This window comes from Mustelus asterias, chromosome 18 (assembly GCF_964213995.1).
Source record: "Mustelus asterias chromosome 18, sMusAst1.hap1.1, whole genome shotgun sequence".
In the NCBI taxonomy this organism is placed as follows: domain Eukaryota; kingdom Metazoa; phylum Chordata; class Chondrichthyes; order Carcharhiniformes; family Triakidae; genus Mustelus; species Mustelus asterias.
Window position 1 is genome coordinate 46,653,885 of NC_135818.1, and position 27,153 is coordinate 46,681,037.

General features: G+C 43.1%; 1 protein-coding gene across 1 annotated transcript in view; it reads right to left on the minus strand.

The window, feature by feature from the left end:
• Window positions 1-27,153, minus strand: part of kiaa0586 (KIAA0586 ortholog) — a 547,244-nt gene that overhangs the window by 123,453 nt on the left and 396,638 nt on the right. Inside the window, exon 20 of the mRNA XM_078233832.1 lies at window positions 11,922-12,002. Within this exon, the coding sequence (XP_078089958.1) occupies window positions 11,922-12,002 (81 nt within the window). The remainder of the gene's footprint in view (window positions 1-11,921; window positions 12,003-27,153) is intronic.

Here is a 27,153-nt window from a genome sequence, read left to right on the forward strand (position 1 = left end):
AGTGGCGCCCCTCAAGCTGTAAAGCCCTGGAGACAGATTAGTGACCTGTTCCAGGAATTACCAGCTATGGAAACAATTGGAACAGTAGTAACTAATCACTTCAAAAGTAATTTGTTAACCTTAAAGTGTATTGAGACAACCTAAGGAAGTTTAAGGCACTTAGTAAATTCTGGTACTCTTTCAGGTATCAGATGGTACTGGTTGCAATTATGACAAATTGGAATAAAAATAGCTGCAAATCTTTAAATTGCACCACTTTTATTTTGTACTTGCTTAGTTTTAGCCTTGTTAGCAATACAGTTTGAAGCAATTTAATGTAACTGCACTTACTTGTGGCTTGCAGCCAGGAAAATAAATGGAAACAATTGCCTCCAAGATTTACTGTTCCTCGATTCCAAGGCAAAAGTAATAAATATATGCTATAATTTTTGTTCGACATGCGAAGCCACATGACTCTCAGGTATTTTTAATAGTTTACCTATTCACACTGAAGGGGGTGGGGGAGTGAAAAGTCAGTGAGGAAGAAAAGGTGAACCGCAGTTGCAGACCTTGTTATATATACAGCACTGCTGGCAAGTCTGAGATGAGATCAACTCACCCAGAAACGCAGACGAACCTTAAATAGATGGAAAAATAATCAGGGCAAAAGAAGAAAGGATTACACTGCTCATGCATTGCCCGACGTTCATTTTAATATTACAGGAACATATTACAAATTAACTTCCACACGGGAGAGATTTCACCCTTTGGACACTTTCTGAATAAATACAAGAACTGATACGTAGACACTATTTGCAGTCATGTTATTGAAATAAATTTTGGTTAACTGCAGATTTGTTTTCTGGAAAATATTTAAATAAATCATAACAATCCAATCTCTAACTTTGATGTTGCTAAACTCCAGAAAAAATAGTTCATTTTTCTTTGGTTAAAGCAACTATGTATAAACAGAATGCCCAGCAGAGGGCAGTACACAATAAGAGGACTGTGGTAAGCAGTTGTTTTCTGGAAATAACAAGTCCATATGATTTTAGAAGAATATTTTAAAACATTTGCACGCCTATTAAAAGCTTAGTGCATAGCTGAGTGACTGATGACTCATTCCCAGTGCTGTCAGGAGCATGACAACATGTACCACCACCACTTCTGCCTGAATCAAACCTGCCTTATCCCTTATCTAGTGTAAATGTCACACTGCATGAAAGGAAACCATGTTTTGTACATTCACTTGCTACCAGGGCCCACCAGATATTTCTTTCAAAGAAGAATGCCAGCTCAGGTGTTGCACACACATCATGATCAATGTGCTTTTGTGTGAAACGTTTTCAAACCGCTCGTTCTACACTTGGAAATGTTCTAACCGATCCCCTTTGGTGAATTGTGAGGTGATCAGCTCGGGCTTATCCTGTGAGGCTCCATTTTGATGGGACACATTGTTACATAGAAACCCAATAGCATGGTAATCCTATCTTCGATTTACATTCCTGCCTATTGAGGCTTCACACCAGGAGTAGAAGCTTGTACAATTCCCCATTGTGATTCCAGAGAATTCGGAAGAGATATTCTATCCAATATGTTATATTCTAACTAATATATTCGCTTCTCCCACAGCGTTGGTGGTGATGTTCGGTCAAATACATTTTTTGGAATAATCATTACTGAAGGAATTCTCAAATCCATTAACCTTGGTATAATTTATTCCATAATAAAAGCAAAATACTCCGGATGCTGGAAATCTAAATTAAAATCAGAAAATGCTGGATAAACTCAGCAGGTCTGGCAGCATCTATGAAGAGAAACAGAGTTAAGGTTTCAGGTCCAAATTATCCTTCTACAGAACTGAAGCAAAGTAGAAATGTAAAGAATTATATAGTTGGAAAGGGGGCGGAGGAGGTGGGGCAGAACAGAAGAGCAGGTCAGGGCAAAGGAGAGACTGACAAATTTTTCTTGGACATAAGACAGAGGGGAGTATTAATGGTGCCATTAAGGGATGAAGAGTGCTAATAGTGGTAAAAGGTAAGAGAGCAGAACTCTGCTTCTCTCCACAGACACTGCCACTTGTATTTTTGGATCTTACTGCATTACCTATTGAGATTTTTCGAGCAAATCTGCATTGTGAACCAGGGTTAAATATAATGGGGGCCAAACTGTGCAGCCTCCAAAAATAAGGATCATGATGTATGATTAACCTGTGCCAGTGACGTGCCAACTTTACACTTGCTGCCCATTTCCAGGATGACTCTGTCCAGTCAGTGATAGCTGTGCTGCTGCTCACTAGCTGGACACTGGCAAGGTGCCAACTGAGTAGGCAGTACCACTTAAAGCTAGCCTGCAGCAAGAGTGGATCAGTAGCCCCACGACTGATCGAGCTGGCTGAGTCACAAGGGGCACATCTGGTAGTCTGGGCCTGTGGCAGGTGATAAGAGAATGAACAAAAGGGAAAAACCTTCTTTACCCTGTTTTCTCACCAATTACATCCATACAGTAGAGGTAGGAGTGGCTATCGCGCAGTCCTTGTGAATACAAAATCCCATCTTCACACTGAGCATACTGTCCATCGTGCTGTGTATGTGGCACTATCATTGTGCTAAATTAAATAGACTCAGAACAGATCCACCAGTTTAAAATTGAGCATTCATGAGGCACTGTTGGTAATCAGCAGCAGCAGAATTGTATTCAACAAAAAACTGTGACCTCATGCTTAGCATAGTCCTCATTTTATCGTTACCATCAAGCCAACAGTTCAATGATAAGTGCTGGGGTAAAACCAGGCACACCTAATAATGAGGCACCAAGCTGCTAAAGCTAAGGTCAAAGCTCCACAAGCCCCTCTAATCCAGTCATGAATGGTGGCTCACAATAAACAACTAACAGTAAGATGAAGCTCTGCAAACACTCTCATGTTCAATGATGGGGGAGCCCAGCACATCAGTGCAAAAGACAAGGCTGAAGCACTTGCAACCATCTTCAGGACATGTTAAGTGGATGATCTGTCTCAGCCTCCTTCTCAGGATCTCAGCCTCCTTCTCAGGTTCTCAGTATCACAGATGATCAGTTTTCAGCTAATTCAAATCACTCCACACCATATCAAAAAACAGCTAAAGGCATTGGATACGACAAAGCCTACGGGTCCTGAGAACATTCCAGCCATACGACTTAAGACCTATGCTCCAGAACCAACCAAACCCCGAGCCAAACTGTTCCAGTACAGCTAACTACACTGGCATCCATCTGGCAATGTGGAAAATTGCCCAGGTATTTCCTGTACATAGAAAGCAGTAAAAGTCCAATCTAGAAAATTATTGCCCCATCAATCTACTCTTAATCATCAGCAAGGTAATGGACAGTGTTTTTGAGTGGCACTTACTTGGCAATAACCTGCTCACTAATGCTCAGTTAGGGTTCTGCCAGGGGCATTCAGATCTTGACCTAATTACAGCCTTGGTCCAAACATGGACAAAAGAACAGAACTTCAGAGGAGGTGACCTAACTTTGACATCAAGACAGCATTTGACAGAGTGTGGCATCAAGGAGTACCTGTAAAATTGAAATCAATGGGAATAAGGGGAAAATTCTACACTGGGTGGATTCATACCTGGCACAAAGAAATACTTGTAGTTGTTGGAAGTCAATCATCTCAGCCTCAGCACATCACAGGCAGGAGTTCCTCAGGGCAGTGTCTTAGGCTGAACCATCTTCAGCCACTTCATCAATAGCTTTCGCTCCAACATAAGATCAGATGTGGAAATGTTCACTGTTGATTGCACAGTGTTGATACCATTTGCAACTCCTCAGATAATGATGCAATCTGTGTCTGCATACAGCAAGTCAGGGCAACATTCAGGCTTGGGCTGGTAAGTGGCAAATAACGTTCAGGCCATTCAAGTGCCAGGCAATTCCCATCTCCAATTAGAAAGAATCAAACATCTCACTGGCGTTCAACAGCATTGCCATTGGCAAATCCCCCACCATAATACCCTGGAGGTGACCACTGACCAGAATATTAACTGGATCAACCATATAAATGCTGTGGCGCCAACAGCAGATCAAGAGCTAAGAATTCTGAGGCGAGTAACTCACCTCCTGACTTTAAAAAGCCTGTCCACTATTTACAAGACAAAAGTCAGAAGTGTGATAGAATACTCAGTTTGCTTTGTTATGACCCTTGACCAAACCCCCAAAGGGTAAGGTTCAGTTAGGGACCAATAACGCTTTGTTTAAAGTAGACAAAGCTTGAGATTCAAGACAATTGCTAATAGGTTTCACTGGTTTTGAGCAAATAAAAATAAACTTTACTATACGAGGTCAGTAGGATAAAACAATTTACAATATCGGCGGCACGGTAGCACAGTGGTTAGCACTGCTGCTTCACAGCTCCAGGGTCCCGGGTTCGATTCCTGGCTTGGGTCACTGTCTGTGTGGAGTTTGCACATTCTCCTCGTGTCTGCGTGGGTTTCCTCCGGGTGCTCCGGTTTCCTCCCACAGTCCAAAGATGTGCGGGTTAGGTTGATTGGCCAGGTTAAAAATTGCCCCTTAGAGTCCTGGGATGTGTAGGTTAGAGGGATTAGCGGGTAAAAATATGTGGGGATAGGGCCTGGGTGGGATTGTGGTCGGTACAGACTCGATGGGCCAAATGGCCTCCTTCTGCACTGTAGGGTTTCTATGATTTCTATGATATCTATCTTCTACTCTATCATCCAGAGTTAATAGGAGGTGCATGTGAATTAACAGGCAAACTGTGCTTGAACACACCATGCTAAACAATAAATGCAGATGCAACCAAGACAGAGTCCATGGATTTCTCAACAGCCCACCCAGTTGTCAGTCACCAGTCTCACTGAAACTCTGTCACTCTCACGAGAGATTCCAGTCTTCACCTTTGAAGATATAACCTGAGAATTCTCTCACTCCAATGTAGACAACATCAACAATGGCCCACCCCACAGGGTTTCAATCTCGTCTCCCAAGGTTCTGTTCCCCTAGATTCCCGAGTCTGCCAACTCATAAGCATGGCTTCAACTCTTTAGCTGCACTGAGTAGAACGCCACTGTTCCAAAGGAGTACCATCACGCTAATGGCCCAAAGCACGGAGTCACTTCAGCTGCCTTCTTTAGTTAAAAAGCCTGCTCCATGCAGCCCTTTTCCTATTTGAAGTCTGTTTCCTTGCTCCTCTCTTTTTAACTGAACTGGGACATTATTCTGTCTCTGTCCCCTCTCTGGGATTCTTCTTTTGGGACCTTTCCCTGTTCCCTGTTTGGGACAATTGCCTTCTATGGTGCTCCAGACCTGAGTTTTGCAACATTTTCCCCTTCTTTCATTATGCGCAGGTGTGGTGGGCCTGTCCTGGGCCCAAAGAACTTACACGGCAGAAGTGCACAAGGGCAGCCTGCTCCCGGTCTGCGCACACAAAGTTTGTCGGGTGTTGAAGTTCACAACCTTCACTCTTGATGTTAAGATAAACTTGCTTTTCATAACAGCCTGGATGAGTGCAGCTCCAACAACACTCTAAAAGCTCAACACCATCCAGGACAAAGCAGCCTACTCAACTGACACACCATCCAACACCTTAAACGTTCGCTCCTTCCACCACTGGTGCACAGTGGCAGCAGTGTGTACCATCTATAAGATGTACTGCAGCAACTTGCCAAGCCTCATTCAGCAGTATCTTCCAAACTCACATCCTCCACCAGCCAGAAGACCAAGTGCAGTAGGCATACGGGAACCTGCCATGTCCTCTCCAACTATCTCAACTTGGAATAATATCGTCATTTCCTCAAGGTCACTGGGTTAAAATCCTGGATTTTCCTCCCTAACAGCACTGAGGGTTTACCAGATCAGATGGACTGCAGTGCTTCAAATTGAGTAAGAAGTTTAACAACACCAGGTTAAAGTCCAACAGGTTTATTTGGTAGCAAAAGCCACACAAGCTTTCGAGGCTCTAAGCCCCTTCTTTAGGTGAGTGGGAGTTCTGTTCACAAACAGAACTTATAAAGACACAGACTCAATTTACATGAATAATGGTTGGAATGCGAATACTTACAACTAATCCAGTCTTTAAGAAACAAAACAATGGGAGTGGAGAGAGCATCAAGACAGGCTAAAAAGATGTGTATTGTCTCCAGACAAGACAGCCAGTGAAACTCTGCAGGTCCACGCAACTGTGGGGGTTACAGATAGTGTGACATGAACCCAATATCCCGGTTGAGGCCGTCCTTGTGTGTGCGGAACTTGGCTATCAGTTTCTGCTCAGCGACTCTGCGCTGTCGTGTGTCGCGAAGGCCGCCTTGGAGAACGCTTACCCGAATATCAGAGGCCGAATGCCCGTGACCGCTGAAGTGAACACCTTCAGCGGTCACCGGCATTCGGCCTCTGATATTCGGGTAAGCGTTCTCCAAGGCGGCCTTCGCGACACACGACAGCGCAGAGTCGCTGAGCAGAAACTGATAGCCAAGTTCCGCACACACAAGGACGGCCTCAACCGGGATATTGGGTTCATGTCACACTATCTGTAACCCCCACAGTTGCGTGGACCTGCAGAGTTTCACTGGCTGTCTTGTCTGGAGACAATACACATCTTTTTAGCCTGTCTTGATGCTCTCTCCACTCCCATTGTTTTGTTTCTTAAAGACTGGATTAGTTGTAAGTATTCGCATTCCAACCATTATTCATGTAAATTGAGTCTGTGTCTTTATAAGTTCTGTTTGTGAACAGAATTCCCACTCACCTGAAGAAGGGGCTTAGAGCCTCGAAAGCTTGTGTGGCTTTTGCTACCAAATAAACCTGTTGGACTTTAACCTGGTGTTGTTAAACTTCTTACTGTGTTTACCCCAGTCCAACGCCGGCATCTCCACATCGTGCTTCAAATTGGCAGCTTACCACCATTGGTAGTTGGAAATGGGCAGTAAATGATTGCTCTGCACTCATGGTCACCACTGGCAATGCAATCTTTGTTGCGGCTGCTGCGGTTAGCAGATTTCAGCGAGGGACATCCTCACTCTGTTCCTCACTGTCAAATAGTGCACTCATGCCTGGAAGCAACTGACTTTACAGACGCCTTAAGGTGAAAATCCTTCAGTACCATCCCACTCCATGTGGACTTCTGCAATCTGAAACCAGTAGAGGAAAACACTTGTAGAATTTTAGTAATATCTGAAGAAATTAACCAAAAATTAACCTGTAGGTAGCTGACAATCCTTTTAAATAGTGCTGATGGAGTCTTCCTGCTGTTGAATGCATATTCAGCTATGCAAAGTTGAGAGAGGTTTTAGCTGGAGCATTTTTGACCTTCAAAATGGCACAAAATATGTATTACAAGCTGATTGACATCCTGATCTGCATAATTCCAGTAGATGTTTGCCTCACTTGCTGAGGTCTGTACCCATATGGTGTCCGGTTTCATTAGCCCCACAAGTATGCATGTGCACCATGGATGCTATACAATCCCTACAGTGCAGAGAGAGGCCATTCGGCCCATCAAGTCTGCACCGATTCTCCAAAACAGCATCGTACCCAGGTCCTCCCCTCTGCCCTACTCCTGTAACCCCACACATTTGCCATTGCTAATCCACCTAACCTGCACATCTTTCGACTGTGGGAGGAAACCAGAGCACCTGGAGGAAACCCACACAGACACGGGCAGAACGTGCCATTTTGTATCGCTAAAAGCACTTGCAAAACCTAAAACAAGGTTGCTAATGAATCCAAGTTCTTACCCAAAATATTTGAAGTTTTTGAGACATTCCCTAACATATGGCTGAATTGCGCAAGTGTGTACAATTAAGTGGTTTTATTGCTCTGAAGTTAAAGCATTAGGAATGCATCCCCTGGTGTATAAAGATCTGACTAAGGCAGTGCACAGCAAGCCAAGACTCTGCTCTGCACTACTCACTCAGATACATTAAAAAACTGGTAAGGTATGTAAGGCAGGAAGACTTCTTTATTCATTTTAAAAATCAATGAATAGAGATCTGTACCCTGTAACAAGACTGACAACAAATGTTGCAATCTAACTCCTATTGAAAAAAAAATACACACACAAATTTAATTACTGTCTACCTTATTTTCTTCCAATGCACGTGAGAGATTACATGTTTTGTTTCGCAGCTGACTAACATTTACAAATGATCAGCATTTGCCAATTGTGGACCCCTTCCATCTGCACGACATTGCCTGTACTGCAATAAGCTACACTACAGCAGTTAATCATCAGTTTCCTTCATACCGGGTTTACTGACATGGGGTCTCTGCAACCGACAAGAGCTCCAGAGAAAGCCTGATGGATTCGGGTAGGCTAGTGGTTGAGAAGATGTGTTGTTATTGGAACTTGTTGGCCACTGGCCAGAGTGAATCTTTGGTGACATCACTGGCTGAATGAACATCAAGAATCAGTTCCTATGCTCTGTTCAGCCCACTGAACCTAATTTAATAGCAGCTTTAGAGTCACAATGGGCCCCTGTTACAGAGTCTCTGATACAAACAGTCCCAGGACATGAATCCTGAACTGCCAACGTTATCTGTTAAGAGCATTGGTCTCGCTGTATAACCTTTCCCTTGTAACTTTACAAATTTTTCCAAAAACTGTCATACAATTGAACTTGTAGTATGATTGAATGTCTTTGTGTGAAAGTTGTTTAAAGCTGATGTCCATGCTACTTACCAAATAATTTTTATATTTTTGTTTGAATGTTTTTGCTTTATCTATTTTTTTAATATAAATTAGTATGGCTTCAGAATGACTTTATTTCACAGCAGGTTAACCATCAACTCAAATCATAAACAATCTATCTAAGTCATTGGAACACAGGAGCAGGAGTAGGCCATTCAGCCCATCGATCCTGCTCTGCCATTCAATATGATCATGACTGCTCATCTGCACTTTAATGCCTCTTTCCCACAGTATTTCACAATAAGTAGTCTCACAACACCAGGTTATAAAGTCCAACTGGTTTATTTGGTAGCTTGTGCTAGCAAATAAACCTGTTGGACTTTAACCTGGTGTTGTGAGATTACTTACTGTGCCTATCCCAATGCAACGCCGGCAACTCCACATCATGGTTACCAAAGTATCCCCATATCCCTTTATGTCTTTGGCACTTAGAAATGTGTCAATCTCAACTTTAAACATACTCAATGACTGAGCTCCACAACCCTCTGAGGTAGAGAATTCCAAAAATCCACAACCCATGTCACCTAAGCTCTCTCATAGGACAGTCCTGCCATCTCACAAACCTGCCTGGTGAACTTTTGCTGCACTCCCTCTATAGTAATAATATCCTTCCTAAGGTAAGGGGACTGCACACAGGACTCCAGCTGTGGTCTAACCAAGGTTCTATACAATTGAAGTAAGACTTGACTACTCTTGTACTTAAACACTGTGGCAATAAAGGCCAACATACCATTAGCCTTCCTAATTACCTGCTGCACCTGCACATTAGCCTTCAGTGACTTACTGACAAGGACACCCAGATCCTTTTGTACATCCACACTTTCTAATCTCTCATCATTTAAGAAATATTCTGTGTATCTGTTCCTCCTCCCAAAACGGATAACCTCACATTTTTCCACATTAGATTCCGTCTGCCATGTTTTTGCCCACTCACTGGGTGTATGGGCGTTTCCCATTAATTAATGCTTAATCTACATTGATTTTAGTTTGTTTGTTACAGTAAACATCTTAAAAAGAGAAATCTTGTCAGCTGCTTTATTTCTGTTGGTCGTTTGTAAAATTTATCACTGCTAAAAATGATCGGTCTCCATGGCAACTGTAATATCTGTAACCATGGTAACATTGAGTAAATGCTTTAATACAGCATTATGCTACTGCTACAGTATCCTATTTTGCAGGAATATGAGGAACATCATGAGATTATGTGCAATGCATGTACTGTACGACTGGCCCAAGACATGAGCACTGTGTGATTGACCTAAAAGCTACATAATATTTGATTGGTCTGAAAGTATCGCATTGTGTAACTGGCCTAAAACATTGCACTGTAAGATTAGTTTAAGAGCAATTCTCTATTTGACTAGTTCAAGAGCTCTGTACTGTATGACAATTTAAGAGCTCCTCTTCCCCTACACTGTCAATTATTACAAATAATCGTCTGGCTACTGCTAAATTCCATGAAAATATTCCTGGCATGCAGTGGCTGAGGTATTATTACAACCAGGGAGATAAAAAAAAATCAAGACTTTTTCTCGAGGCTATCTGTAGCAGTAGGACTAAAAATATTACCATACAAATCTAGGAATGCTTACATTTTGATCAGCCGTTTCCCTCTGCCTATTCTTCTAACCTCTATGCTCCTTACAGTTTGTGCATACTAAACATGGGAAAGGGAAAATAGCACGAGTGGCTAGAATCTAAAGTTCTCTGCTCACATATAAAGTGGTGCTGCACTTTGAACCAAATTAACGTACAGTGCTGAATGTGAAAATTACCTTGGGCAGGATTTTCCAGCCGGCCTCGCCCCAAAACCGGAAAATCCCACCCAAGGTCAACAGGCCTTTGCATGGTCCACCTCTCACCCGCTATGATTCCCGTGGTGGGCGGGCAGGACGGGAAAATTCCCCCCCCCCTTGAAAAAGAGAAAATTAAACAAGTCAACATTTTGATAATTGAAATTGTATTTTTTAATCAATGTTGAAATTGTCAATATTAATCTACAGTAGTATCTAGAGATAGCAGCATCCTGAGTAAGGCTAGAATTCAAAATGTTTACTGAGCAGACGGTAGCTACCCAATTCTTACCCTATACTGGAACAATTACAAATGGAAAATGTATTTAATTGTCGACTGCACATGGATCATAAGATCAGGTGGGAGAGAAAGATAATCCCGTTTGGGAAAATGTTGCAATAATATTTATTCCACAAATAAAGGGAGACTACCGACCATCAACGGTATAAAGTAAAATACCCAGGTTTTTTTTCCAGAATGGAGCAAACATAACAAATACTTTTAATGCCAGTATATTTTCATACAAAACCAATTCTCTTTTCTAATCATTTGGTAGGTTTCTTTTGTGAAACAAATGTCCGTCGAGGTGGCGTTGTGTATGATTGCCATGTAACAGGTAGGATGCCTGAGCAGCTATGAATCTGTATTCCACACCAGCGAGCTTTGTTTTTCTGGTGCCGCAGAAAGCTCAGCAGCAGTTAGCAGATGATGGTTGCTATGGTTACCACTGGCACTGGCTGCTGCTGAAAGCTGTCGCAGCTGTTTGGATTTATTTTCGACTACCGGTAGCTCATGGGGAGCTGGTTCCATTCAGCTTATTAACTCAGGTGGAAGCACCTCCACATCGCCCGTGCATGGAATAACATTTACATCACGTAGCGGTAATCCCCACATGTGTAGTATACTGTTACTTATATTTCAATTCTCTCATGACAGAAATATTTTTATACTCGAAATGGTAAGCTGTTTCATTTAGCAGGGACGCAGACCTGCATTTCAATCAGAGACGTGGACCTGGTCAGAATTTAACTTATTGCACGAAAGTTGTTGTTGTACACAGTGGGCTCTTATTCTGCTGAGAGATTTGACTTGTACATTGCCTTGTATATACACTGTGGTATCAACATGTGCTTCCCCGCAGTGCAATAAGTAACAACAATTAAAAGAGAAGTGCTTATTTGGAAAGTATTCCAAGTATCGGGTTAGGATGCATTCTGCACAATTTCACTGATTGCTTACAGTGCGGTCAGGAGCTGATAAGCTATTGTTCTGGATTCTCCTAACAGCACAGAATTCAATGATGCCAAAACATTGCCACAGCACAGAAATAAGGAACATTCTTTCCTAATCAGCGCTATACTGTTTCAAACGGAATTGATGTCAATTAAATTTTCATAATTTCCTTTCAATGGGCAATTTAGATTTACATAATGATAAGTACATACGTTAACCTGGTAATTACCTTTGGTAAATCCGCAACAGCAATGTAACTGGCCCCTGGAAAACTTATACCATCTTCTTTATTTTGGACTGCCTCTTGCGACTGGAAAAAAAAAGGAAGTATTGGTCAGAATCACTGAACTTATCTGAGAAAGAACTACTAATGGTAAGCAAGCAAAGGCAAGCTTATATCTGTCCACTGCTTTCAAATATTTACAAACCACATTGTCATTTAATTGCTCAGTAGTTACCAAAATTAATCCCATCTATTTTCTCCCCATTTTTGGATCCAATGACATACTAAGGGCTTGCAGATCTGCACAAAACTACAATATATGAGGCTCCTGGGGTTTGATGGACTGGCAGAGCTTTAGAACATCATCTTTCATGTCTGGGAACTGGGCTCAGTTCCAGCCAGATGTAGGAACGGACAGTTTCCTCCTTTTTGACCGCCATTCAGTATTATGAGACAATTTCAGTTCACTTCTCAGAAGACATGAGGTCATGGACTCATTTAAAATGAGACCAGCTCCTCCCACTTTTCTTCCATTACGTTTTTAAACATTTTAATGGTAGACATTAGAACTTACGCACACCACATTCCTACTCCTCAGTCAACAAAAGTTAGGATTCTAGTTTAACAGATTTCCACAAAAAGGCATAGATTCAGAACAGACATGGCAACTCAAAACAAGGCATCCATGAAGTGCTCCAAAAAACCCCAGAAAAATCCTGGAAAATCTCAGCAGGTCTGACAGCATCTGTGGAGAGAGAGTAAAGCCAACGTTTCGAGTCTAGATGATCTTTCAGCTCTCTCCACAGATGCTGTCAGACCTGCTGAGATTTTCCAGCACTTTTCTGTTTTTGTTTCAGATTCCAGTATCCGCAGTATTTTGCGTTTATCCAATCAGCAACAGCAGCAATGTTTTCAACCCCAAACTATAACCTCATGACTCATCATATCCCTCACTCGACCATTACCATCAAGCAAGGGAATCAATCCTGGATGAGTGCAGGAGAGTGTGCCAGGAGCAACTCCAGACTTACCTAAAAATAAGGTGCAAATCTGGTGAAGTACATCACAGGACTACTTGCATGCCAAACAGCCAAATCAGCTTGCTTTAGACAAGAGTTGAGCAATCCCATAACTAACAGATCAGATTAAAGCTGTGCAGTCCTGCCCCACCCAATCATGAATGGTAGTGAACAATTTTTACAACTAACCAGAGGAGGAGGCTCCACAAATATCCCCATCCTCAACCCAGCACATCAGTGCGAAAGACAAGGCTGAAGTATTTGCATGTATCTTCAGCCTGAGGTGATGAGTGGATGATCCATCACTGCTTTCTCCTGCAAACCTCAGCATCACCAGATACCAATCTTCAACCAATTTGATTCATTCCACGTGATATCAAGAAACTGCTGAAGGTACTGGATACTGCAAAGGCGATGAGCCCTGACAACATCCCATCAAGAGTACTGAAGAGTTGTGTTACAGAACTAGCCACGGCCCTAGTTAAACTGTTCCAATACAACTACAACATAGGCATCTACCCAGCAACGGGTGGCATGGTGGCACAGTGGTTAGCACTATTGCTTCACAGTGCCAGGGACCCAGGTTCGATGCCTGCCTTGGGTGACTGTGTGCAGTTCGCACATTCTCCCCATGGCTGCATGGGTTTCCCTGGGTGCTCTGGTTTCCTCCCACAGTCCAAAGATGTGCAGGTTTGGTGGATTGGCCATGCTAAATTGCCCCTTGGTATCCACAGATGTGTAGGTTAGGTGGATTATCCATGGTATTGCGCAGGGTTGCGGGGATAGAGTGGTTGTGGGGGGGGGGGGGGGGGGGGGGAGGTGGTGGTGGTGGTCTGGGTAAGATGATCTTTTGGAGGACCTTATCGTGTCAGGTTCTATACATATTTCTGGCTTTCCCTGCAACCTCCCTGTAAATATAAAGACCATTGAGTTTCTATTGAAAGTGAAATTCTTTGCAATGGTTTCTGATTACTTTTATCCTGGAGCACACTAACTACTTCTTATTATTTAATAATCGAAACACAGTGCTCTGTGAAACGATGATAGTTGGTTAGAAAACTTAGAAAAACACAGAAAAAATAAAAACAGTAATTCTCCTTTTATATAAGGTATAGCTTCACTGTCTTTTGTAGTCTTATATAAATGACAGCATAATGAAGAACATAGAAGTCAAGAAGATTATTTTGGAAAATAAACTGAATTATATACTGATAATGAAGTAAGTTTCCCAGGAGTGGTCCTAAGTCACTTAGTAAAATCTTCAGCCTCCAGTCTGCTGATTGCAGCTGCTTTCTCATCACCCGAGTCCAGTTGCTGACCTACCATTATCTCACTGCAATGTTCACGCTTAATCCACGTCTTCTCTTATCCCTACACAATCTCCTCTCACACTCGCCGCAATATCCTTTCACCCCTCGTCACAATCTCCTCTCACCTCCCCCCAGCACAATGTCACACTCTCCTCTCACTACCACCATAATGTCCTTTCTTACTCCATCGCAATGCTTACTCTTACCCCTCCAATGAAATGTCTTCTCTTATCTCCAGAGCAATGTCCTCTCTTACCACTAACCTAAATGCCCTCTCTTACTCCAGTTTCCCAGGTGTGCAATGCCTTCTCTTACTCCCACAGCAATGTCCTATCTTACTCGACCATAACTGTCCTCTCTTACCCCCACAATGTCTTCTCTTATCCCCAAGGCAATGCCCTGCCTGACCCTAATGCAATGTCCTCCCTTACCCTTACTCCCGCTGCAACATTTTCTCTTACCCACCCTCACCCCACAACCTACGCCACCACAGTGTCCTCTCTTTCTCCTTCCCTCCATGATAATCAACCTCCACCACTCCCAATTGCCAGAGAACATCCTCAGGGGTCACAAGCTGAGGTTGCCTACTGCTGGTTTTCCCACCCAGCTGCAGTTCCGGCTGCCAATTTGGCCAGCATCACCTCCCTGATTCTTACCATGTCAGGTTCTATACATATTTCTGGCTTTCCCTGCAACCTCCCTGTAAATATAAAGACCATTGAGTTTCTATTGAAAGTGAAATTCTTTGCATTGGTTTCTGATTACTTTTATCCTGGAGCACACTAACTACTTTTTAATAATCGAAACATGGTGCTCTGTGAAACGATAATAGTTGGTTAGAAGACTTAGAAAACACAGAAAAAATAAAAACAATAATTCCTCTTTTATATAAGGTATAGCTTCACTGTCTTTTGTAGTATTATATAAATGACAGCATAATGAAGAACATAGAAGTCAAGAGGATTATTTTGGAAAATAAACTGAATTATATACTGATAATGAAGTAGGTACTGGCGAACTTTTATGGGAAGAGCAATGCCCAAGTAAGTACTATGCATAAAATTGACTAATTCTGGCTATATCCCAAGCAATTTATTTAAAAGTAATTTTAAAGTATAACTTTTCAAAGTAAATCCAGATAGAGTTTATCAATTTCAGAGAAGCAAACATGGGGTAACTTCTAAAAAAGTGAATGTATTGTTTAAGATGATTTAAATGCACGTCCAGAAGGTTCGCTTGGAGTTGCTGTTACATCTTCTGGTCCCCAGAATTTATAAATAATTACACTTCAGATTCAAAATGCTGGAGTGTATTCCTTTCAGCTCTTCTTGTGGATGGAGAACTAATAGATTGATTTATTATTACACAACACATGACTGCAGTGCAGCAGTGAAGTACGGCACGCTTGGATATTGGTGGGATGATGGAGAAAAAAAACCCCGGAATTATACATGGAGATATTGGACTTTAAAAAATAGCTAAGTTTTAGATTTGAAAAATGCATGATGGCACAGTGGTTAACACTGCTACCTCACAGAGCCAGTGACCCGGGTTCAATTCCCACTTCAGGTCACCCCGTGTCTGCGTGGGTTTCCTCCGGGTGCTCCGGTTTCCTCCTCCAAAGATCTGCATATTAGGTTGATTGCTACCTAAAATTTCCCCTTAGTGTCAGAGGGGCTAGCAGGGTAAATATGAGGGGTTACATGGATAAGGCCTGGGTGAGATTGCTGTTGGTGCAGGCTCAAAGGGCCATATGGCCTCCTTCTGCACTGTAGGGATCTTATGATTCCATGAAAGTGGACACAGACCCCGAAGATGGCTGAGAATGCACAAATAGCCACTGACAGGAATGGCCACAGGGCATTTCTCTAAGGAACAATGGAACCTCTTCCCCTGTGGTTCCAGACAAGGTAATTCTAAAGAAATTACCATTTCTGGTAAGGACAAAGAAATATAAGTGCAAGCTCAGCCTAAGAGCCTGGGTATAATTGTCTAGACTGCCTAGTGGACTCCAATTCAAATACACAAAGACAGGGCAGCACAGTGGCAAGCACTGCTGCCTCACAGCGCCAGGGATCCGTGTTCGATTCCCGGCTTGGGTCATTGTCTGTGTGGAGTTTGCACATTCTACCGCTATATGCGTGGGTTTCCTCCGGGTGCTCTGTTTTCCTGCCACAGCCCAAAGATGTGTGGGTTAGGTGGATTGGCCATGCTAAATTGCCCTTTAGTGTCAGGGGGACCAGCGAACGTAAATGCATGGGGTTATGGGGATACGGCCTGGGTGGGATTGTGGTCGGTGCAGACTCAGTGGGCCAAATGGTCTCCTTCTGCACTGTAGGATTCTATGTAAAGCTAGCCAAGAGAACTGCCCAGTGTCTGTCTGTTGGTGTGTGAGTGATGTGAGAAAAGCAGTTGGAAAGTGGGGGCATCCCAGCTGGACGGGGACAAATCAAGGGGTCTTGTCCAGATCAACAACTTCTGGGAAACCTCACCTGAAGCTGGTCATAACAATATATATTTACATAACAGGGGAGGCGATAACCTAGTGGTATTATAGCTAGACTATTAATCCAGTAACTCAGCTAATGTTTTAAAGACACAAGTTCGAATCCCACCATGGCAGATGGTGGAATTTGAATTCAGTAAAAAATATTTGGAATTAAGAATCTACTGATGACCATGAAACCATTGTCGATTGTTACAAAAACCCATCTTGTTCACTAATGTCCTTTAGAGAAGGAAATCTGTCGTCCTCTTGGGTGGCCTACACTTGACTCCAGAGCCACAGCAACATGGTTGACTCTCAATTGCCCTCGGGCAACTAGGGATTGGCAATAAATGCTGGCCAACCAGCAATGCCCATGTCCCTTGAATGAATAAAAAAATGCTTCTTAGCAATGAATAAAATATCACCCACTCTTTATTTAAAGAAATATCTCGTGCCTCTATATCATTTTAACTGTTCCAATCATTAACTTGTTTTCTAAATTAAAGAAAATTAATAAATCAACTTTTACAAATAAAATCAACACCTTAAGGGTCAAGAGATAGCTTGTTTTATTTTCTCAGATTATTATTCACATTGCCGCTTAAATGGTAGGATATTGTGAGCAGAAATTTCTTCACCCGGAGGGTGGTGAATGTGTGGAGTCACTACCACAGAAGGTAGTTGAGGCCAAAACGTTGCCTGATTTCAAGAAAAAACGAGATATAGCGACTGGGGCTAAAGGGATCAAAGGGATAATGGGGGGGGGGGGAGCGGAATCAAGATATTGAATTTGATGATCACCCATGATCAAAATGAATGGCAGAGCAGGCTCGAAGGGCTGAATGGCCTATTCCTGCTTCTACATTTTATGTTTCTATCTCTTTATGAGGATTTTCTTGACTGTCTGTACATGTATTTTTATAAACCCATGTCCCCTTGGGTAATGCGGTGATGATGGTGTTGGCTCATGAAGTTCAGAGAATTTCTCTGGAAATGAATTGGGTTCCATTGTCACATCTTTTCAAGAATCTTTCACTCAGTGAACAGAACTCCTCTACTGCTGAGATGATTGCTGCAGCTCTCAATTCTCTCATTTACAATAAAAGGGAACTTTGAGCAGTCAGCTGCTGCTATGAGATACCATTCTTGATTGTGCATGTGAGTAGATTGGCTCCCACAGTATGTCATGGCCCATGTATTTCAGTCGCTTTTGTCTTCTCTTTCTACTGTATATCTCTGTACTTCAGCCATGTATTGCAAGTAGACAGCATTCTTTCAATGTTTTTGCAGAAGTAGCCAACCCAGTACACTGCTCATCTGTCTCTAAGCTTAAACTTTTCCATTCCAATGTGGCTTTCATTTATCTTCTGGAGAAACCCATCCTGCATCATTTTGGGCTTGATTATTCTGGATCGACTAGTAGAATGCCATCTCCAATAGACCAGTATTACCGGATTGCTGGCTATGTTTGCAGTATCTTAGGCTATCCCTGGGTCACTTGCTGAAACAGAATCTGTAACTCTCCGCCTTTGCTGGTATCATATCTAATTTGACTCAGTTCTGCTGCTGTTACATTCACTCGATGAAGGTGCTTTATACCTAGATCTTTCATCTTATGTTTCTCCTGTGGCAACAACCGAGGCATCTGCTAACACAATTTCCCTTTTAATGCTTGAATTTCAGAATGAAATCATAATTCTGAGGCCTCAAGGATAACCCCTGCAGTCTTGCTGGAACTCCGCACAGATTCATCTTGAAGATGTGAACGATGATCATTCTGTATGAACTTTCTCCCATTGAGAAAAGGATGGAATTTCTCACATTCATACATGACTGCCAAAAGCTCTTTCTCTGCTGGCATATCTGATTTCAGCTAATGTTATAGAGTTTTGGATCAAGTGCTTTTGGTTTTCTCTCTTGCACTAGAGCTGCTTCCAGTCCTTTTGTAGAAGAATCTACCTGCAGAGAGACAGGTTTCTTTCTGCTTTCTTTATGGCAGACTTGTCTCCTTGCATACTACTTCTTTGGGTTTTTTGAAACTCCTCTCATATGATTCAGACCACTGCTATTCAACGTCTCCTTTCTGATTTGGTTTGGTTCACTTTAAGGCCAAAAGGTAGATGCAGAAATTTATACCAATCAAAGGGTGCACTGAATGTTGTCAACAGCAAAGATTCCTCGTCAAGATTCACATTTCAGTGGCATCGACCTTACTGAAAACTTTTGCCTTGAACAGAGAGTGGGTATGGTCTCATCCAGTGTTGGAATAGGAGATATCCATGATGTGGAGATACCGGCATTAGACTGGGGTGGACACAGTAAGAGGTCTCACAACACCAGGTTAAAGTCCAACAGATTTATTTGGAATCACGAGCTTTCGGAGCACTGCTCCTTTATCAGGTGAGGAATAGAAAAGTTACGATCTGGTTAGGGACTGTTAATATTTAAATAGGAACTCTGAATAATCAACTATAAACCTGACACAAGTGCTCACATCTTTAAAGAAAAGCAAATTTTATTCCATATCAATAAAGAATTGAGCAAAGTAGACACTGTTAATTTAACACTATTGCTTATAAAGACTTTTACTATAAACTCAGTTCTACTTTCTCTTTCCACTCAAGTGTTCCCTTATATTATGAAAACTTTAAGGTTCATTCACTTTTGCAGGGACCAACTCAAAAGGTATATCATCACTCTCCAGAATTCAATCTGATTTCTCTTCAGTGTCCCAGCTATTCGCCAAGGTACAAGATTTCATGGGGGTCTTTCCATTAGCTTTTGGCTGAGCAATCCTCCAACTCTGGATTCCACAGCTCAAGCACAGATCTCCCTACGACTCCTGCGTAGTGGCTTAAAACATCAGAAAACACCCTTTTTTTGTATTTTTATTCCAATTCAATCAAATCAAGTCCAATTCAGAGTCTCAACAAGTTGAGACATTCCCGATCCAAGCTAAGACAGGGCTCTCACCTCCTGCCTTGGGCTTGATCTACATGATCCAAGCTGATTGGAGTAGACACAGCTCCTCCTCCAAGGCTTGATCTCATTTTCATCTTAGCCAAAAGGCCGAGATGCCGCTTTTAAAAATTGCTTCAAATGAAGCTAAAATGTAACCTAATGACTTCAACCAAGCACAGCATGTCGATACTACACTTGATCTTAGCCAAAAGGCCGAGAAAACACCCTTAGTTTCCAATAGCCTGCCACTGTGGTTTCAAACGGTAAGCAAGCTGATTATTTCCAGAGCTTCAATTGTAACAAGGTTAACTGCCTTTCACTGAGGATTACTGTAGGTTTCTTCCTTTAGCTTCAAGGTAAAAAAAAATCTTCCAGTCATTTTTTTCTCCCCTTTCCAACTTTGTCTTAAATTGAATACCAGCTCACAATCACAGACTGAGTCATCGATGATAGATCTAGAATTTACTCTACTTCAGGTGTAGATCTGGCTTCATCTCTCAGCTTGCAAGTTGCTATAAGCTGTACAGTACCCAAAACTAATGTAGTCTTTTGATGCTTCACTCAACCAGTATTGCCTGCTGGCTATGCCCACACTGAATTCACAATGAAAACTCAAAGAATCTCACTAAGCTCCACCCAACTCCCTGCCAATATGATACACATGGCCTGTCCCAAGGTAGAAATGCAAATTAACTACCTTTTCATACTAACATTTTCCATATTTTGGGAAACCACAAATAACTTATCATTTCACTGGAATAACTGCAGAAGTCATATCTCTAATTCTTTATGTCTAAGTACGCCCACCTATTGTTTTATGATCTTACCTTTCTAGATGTTAACCTCTTAAGTCAACATGGCCCCAACCTTTTGTGTGGAATAAACTCCAAGCTTGTTTGAATTACATTTATTTCAGGATTATTACCAGTTTCTCAACCAGATATACCCATATTTTCTACAATTACAACTTTAATTCTCAAAACTAAAAATTATATTATAAAATATATGAATTATGAATGAGGTATTCACAACAGTAGTCATAGAATAGAATCATAGAATCCCTACAGCGCAAAAGGAGGCCATTCAGCCCTTCAAGCCTGCACCGACAACAATCCCACCCAAGCCCTATCCCCACGAATTTACCCAGCTAAACCCTCTGACACTAAGGGGCAATTTAGCATGGCCAATCCACCTAACCTGCACATCTTTGGACCATGGGAGAAAACCGGAGTACCCGGAGGAAATCCATGCAGACCCAGGGAGAATGCACAAACTCCACACAGACAGTGACTTGAGGCCAGAATCGAACCTGGTCCCTGGCGCTGTGAGGTAGCAATACTAACCATAGCGCCACCATGTCAATCAGTATTCACTCCTCTTTATTGCGTGATTAAGATCTTTGGGATCCAGGCAACTCTTAGCTGTTCCTGTGGCTTCTCTCTCACAATAATGGAATTTACCCAATCTGGAGGCTCTGTGACTGTGATCACCTTTTCTTTCCTCTCTTGGAGCTCTCTTTCGAGCTTTCCATTTAACTTCATTTGTGTTTTACCCGTGGGGTGCATCACTCGTTTCATGGGTGGATAAATAGTGACATAATACCCAAATTCTTCAAAGCTGCCAACCATCCCATCAAAACACTCTGGATACATTTGAACCAAATCTTCCTTGCTTCTGATTGGAGAGTACTTTTCAATAGGTGTTTCCTTCCACCTCAGTGCTGCCTCCTTCATCTAATTGGTTACTGTAATAAGCTGAAACTCTGAAAATGCTCAAGGACAAGATAGTACGAAAATCTGTTTCTGGGACTGTATGTTCTCTATAGTTAACATCTTTTCCTTGTGTATCCCTCTGATTAGGATTGTTCTGGACTATCAAATCTCATTTATATTTTATGTCATTTGCATTACGTTGCTCAGTTCCAGAGAGCCTTTTCTTTTCAGAGTGCCCATTTTCTTTCAAAATTTCAACAATGATCTAGAATAGTCGGAGTGGAATGATGTTATTCTGTGCTCTGTTATCAAACTTTATTTCTCACACTCTTCCCGATCTGACTGGTTACACAAATTTATTTTCTCTGCTGCAACCAGCCATTTCATGCAGTTGTATCGTTCCTATTATGTGCTCAAACTCATCATCACGTTCCAGGCTATGGATGTTTTGGTTTCTTTTATTTCTCATTTATCCTTTGCTCTGTCACTGGGAACTCATGTACCATCGTCTCTCTTTGTTCTGCGCATCTTTTTCCAGTCGTTGCACTTCCCAAAAGATCTGCAGTTTAATGTTTCTGTGAGACATCTCCTTTTTTGCCTGTGAACTCACATTGTCGTCACAGCTCTTGGCACATCTTTCTCTCTGTATGATGTGCATTCTTTCGTTGCTGTTTCGCTGCATCAACTTTCCTGGATGCCTTTCTCTGGAGTTAACTGAAAGTTAGCCTTTTGAGTGGTCAGCATCTTTATCTCTTTACTCATGCACTGACACCGATTGCAGCCTGCGACATTGTGAGCTTATTCTTTCCAATCAATTCCTTTTTGTACTTCAGGTTGTGCAGAGACCCAAATGAATTGATCTTTTCATCTGTCTCAGAAAATTTACATTTTCTGAGTTTATCAATCTTGTTGTGAAATTGTCAACAGGCTCACCTGATGCTTGCCTCAGGCTTTAAAGTTTGCGCCAGATATACGGTGATTTGACTTTGGTTGGAGATTTCTGCTGAATTTTTCCCAAATTGTGTCTGGGTTTGTGCTGTCATCTTCACTCAGCATCCAGCTATTAAACAGATTTAACCCTTTCTCTCCAGCCCACAAAAATAATGCAGCTGATCCTTTGCTCTTCACTCACGCCTTTTAGAAAATTACACAATGCCAGTCCATATTTTTATTTAAACTTTTCTAATGCCTCTCTGCCATCACCAGCCTCCCGATTTATCATGGGCTGTGTTTATTACTGCAGCAGCCATTTTATTTTCCTCTCTCTGCAACTAATTTGGGTTGATTTTCAAATTTGGTACTAAATTCGTTTAAAAAGTTTGGGTTTTCACTCACTTCACTGTCACCATGTTATGCTTTCTTGCTCCCCCAAGCTAGAATTAATCACACCTCAAACTCAGAACATGCAAGAGCTTCAAGGAGTGTATTTCTTTTCAGCTGTGCGTCTGGAAGACTAAAGACTGATACATTGTTACTTGCCACATGACAGCAAGGCAGCAGAGAAATGTGGGACCCTGGGATATATATTCACATAACAATTAGTTCCTAACTCTTTCAGAATAATAAAACAATATAACGGTTTGCCAGGTTCTCAAAATGTGTGATCAGTGTGTTTTCAGACCAAATGTCTCAATTTTCATTCTCTGATGAGTATTTGCTAAAATTTCATACTTCTAAAAACTACTTTACAATTAACAATACAATGTTTTCTAACTATCAAGCTCGAGTTCCAACCATATTTTGAAGGGGCAATATAATTGGACTGCATGCTAGATACACGTTCAAATTCTGGCTAAGTTGTCAGCACTGTAGAATCCAGGAACATTTAAATTCATTTTATATTAAGAAACGCAATGTGCTGTTTTGACATGTTTCTGGCAGCAACAAAGTAGGGTTCCGTTTACTCCAGGGACCATTGCTTACCCTGAGCTGATACGTTTCAAAAATAGCAACTTCATTTTACTAATCTGTGTTTCAATCACATACACCAACAATTGACCTTCAACAATCATCAACAACTCTTTTCATAAATTCTATTCTGGCAAGAGAATGATCAAAAATTTCCACCTTCGCTAATGAAGCGTGCAGTGAATGTGGAACAAGGAAGTTTTCTATTTATTTTGGAACGCTTATATAGGACTCAACTGAAGTCAAAATGTTACATAGGTGAATACTGATGTTGCTGTTGCCATCTGCTTTTCTAATCAGTAATGTTTGGCTGAGGGTGCTACTGGGTGGCTCATGACTTGAAACAAGCTGGAGCAGCAGCATCTCATCTTCTATCGGTCATGTTGCAGCTCTCGGGACTCAACACTGAGTTCGGCAACTTTAGATTTTGACCCTTTTCCTCTATCTTTAACCTACTTTTCTTTTATTTTAATATTCCATACATCTATTGTGTCAATACAAAACACCCCCTTCCCCTCTCACGCCAGACCACCTGCCTTTTGTTATCAAAGTTGTTATTTTTTGTCACAATTTCTACATTCTCCTTCCTCTTCTTGATGAAGAGTCAATGAACTCAAAACGTGAACTCTGTTTCTCTCCTGATAGATGCTGGCAGACATGATGAGTTTTTCCAGCGTCCTCTGCTCTAATTATTGCAAAAGCATGGTTATGTATAATTTTTACAGCTGACTTTTGACCATTGGAAACAACATATTTATGCAATCATTTCTATTAAGTTATCAGTGGGAAGAGGCTGAAATGTTTTCCTAAGCTGAATTCTTGCTGGAGTTCAAGGGATTAAGAACCATGGCCAAATTTTCCGACTAGCGTGGGAACCGCTGTGTCTGGTACTGACCAGTCAGCAAACTGCGCACTTACCTGGTTATGTTTAAAAGCGCCCGATTTCCGAGGTAGCAGTAAGAGAGACCAGCAAAGAGAATCAGCACAGAAGACGCACCATTTTTATGGCACTGTGGTGAACCATTGTTGGTTACCACCAGGAGTGCTGAGCCATGGTCTGGCCAGTACTATGAGTCTGTAGATATGTTACTGTTGGGGTTAGGGTTGGGCTGTTCTACCTGTTAATATAGTCCTATGGTACACCCCAGTTGGCTCCGCCTCCTGGGAGAGGTATAAAGGTCACTGCTCTGCCTGGTGACCCTTTAGTCTGGGATTGTATATTGTATATAGTAGCTCCGTTATTGTTGGCAATAAAAGCCTTTATTTCCCGGGTACATCCTGCCTCCCGTGTGATTTATCGCGCATCAATTTTATTGCCAACAAGTAAATTCTTTTTTGAAAAAGAAAACAAAAGAAAACATGGAGCAAATGCTGAAACCCGAACGGCTTACGTTGGACCCACGTGCGGCGGGAGCATCGAACACTTTCGACCACTGGTTGAAGTGTTTCCAAGATTACCTCGACGCCTCCACAGGGGTCACCGACGACGCCGACAGACTCCGGGTCCTCCACGCGAGGGTAAGCGACACTGTATACTTAGCGATCCGTGAGGCCCCAGACTACAAAGGGGCCCTCGAGCTTCTCAAAAAGCGATACAACAAACCGCCGAATGAGATCCATGCTCGACACCTTCTAGCCACTCGACGGCGGCAGCCTGGCGAAACAACGGAACAGTACGTGTGTGAACTTCAGCAGCTAGCCAGCGCCTGCAACACAAGTCAGTGTCGGCAGCCCAGTACATGTGCGACTTAGTTCGAGATGCGTTCGTGGCGGGAATCAGCTCGTCGTACATCCGCCTTTGGCTGCTGGAGCAAGGTAACCTCGATCTCACGAAAACCATAGAGTTAGCTGACGCTCTAGAAACGGCCTCCAAAAGTCTGGAGATGTACCCCGACGACCGCGTGGGGACATTGTGGCAGGGGCAGCCGCAGATTCCACTTTATTCAGCGGGACCGAAAAACTGCGCGATTGCGTTTCCAGCCTCGGACCTGACGACGGCAGCAGCTCCAGGTGGCCCGCGGTGTTACTTCTGTGGGGGGGTGAAACACCCTCGGCAGCGATGTCCAGCTAAAGCGGTGTAGTGCTCCGCCTGCGGCAAGAAGGGACATTATTCCAAAGTATGCCAGACCAAACCTCCCTCCAAAAACAGCAGTGCGGCGTGTGACTCCCCGGAGCCGGCCCCTTGTCTTCTGCGTCTTCAAGGTCTTCCACCACGTGCGATTCCAGGACATCGCCATTCCGAACGACGGAGTCGCAAGACACGTGCGACCTGCAGGGGCCGCAGGTTTTGGCGCCATCGTCCACGTGCGACCTATGGGGGCAGCCATTTTGGTCGGCACCGACCGCGAATGACCAGCAGGGGCCGTCATCAACCATCTCAGCTGCCTGCAGTTGCACCCACGAACCAACGGTGGCGTCAATCATCCTGGACCAGGCCAAGCCTCACAGACTCGACAAGTCCATGATGGACATACAGGTAAACAGACGCCAGATTTATTGTTTGTTTGACAGCGGGAGCACGGAGAGCTTCATTCACCCTGACACCGTGAAGCGGTGTGGTCTCCAGATTCGGACTGTCAAGCAGACAATTTCGATGGCGTCAAGGTCCCGGTCTGTCACCGTGCTAGGGAGCTGCGTGGTCAATCTGACGGTGCAGGGCACTGTTTACGAGAACTTCAGGATCCTTGTGTTACCGCACCTTTGCGCGCCGATACTCCTAGGACTAGATTTTATGGTCCACCTGAAGAGTGTAACCCTGCAGTACGATGGGCCACTCCCTCCGCTTTCAGTGGGAGATCCGCAGCCTCCAAATTGCCCAACACGCTCCACATGTAGTCTCTCAACGCTCAGGATTACCACACCCTCCCTATTCCAGAATCTCGTGCCAGGCTGCAAGCCCATCGCAACAAAGAGCAGGCGTTACAGTGCTGAGGATCGGATCTTCATTCGATCTGAAGTTCAGCGGCTCCTCAAGGAAGGGATCATCCAACCTAGCGCTAGTCCTTGGAGAGCGCAAGTCGTGGTGGTTAAGAATGGGAACAAACCCCGGATGGTCATAGACTATAGTCAGACCATTAACAGATACATGCAGCTGGATGCGTATCCTCTCCCGCGCATATCTGACATGGTCAACCAGATTGCGCAGTACCGGGTGTTCTCCACCATCGACTTAAAATCTGCTTACCACCAGCTCCCCATTCGCCCAGAGGACCGACAATACACGGCCTTTGAGGCGGATGGTCGCCTGTACCATTTTTTAAGGGTTCCTTTTGGTGTCACGAATGGAGTCTCGGTCTTCCAGCGTGCTATGGACCGAATGGTGGACCAGAACGGGCAGCGGGCTACCTTCCCGTACCTGGATAACATCACCATCTGCGGCCATAACCAGCACGACCACGATGCCAACCTTCTTAGATTCTTACGCACTGCATCTCGCCTGAATCTGACCTACAACAGGGAGAAGTGTATATTTCGCACGCGCCGCCTAGCTATCCTCGGATACGCGGTGGAAAATGGGGTCCTTGGCCCTGATCCAGACCGTATGCGTCCCCTCCTCGAACTCCCCCTGCCCTCTAGCATCAAAGCACTGAGAAGATGTTTAGGCTTCTTCTCATACTATGCACAGTGGGTTCCCAATTACGCGGACAAAGCCCGTCCGCTCATCAAGTCTACCTCCTTTCCCCTAACAACAGAGGCTCGCTTAGCCTTTGCAGGAGTAAAAGCTGACATCGCGAAAGCCACGATGCACGCTATCGATGAGTCCATCCCCTTCCAGGTGGAGAGTGATGCATCTGATTTTGCCCTGGCCGCCACACTTAACCAGGCGGGCAGGCCCGTCGC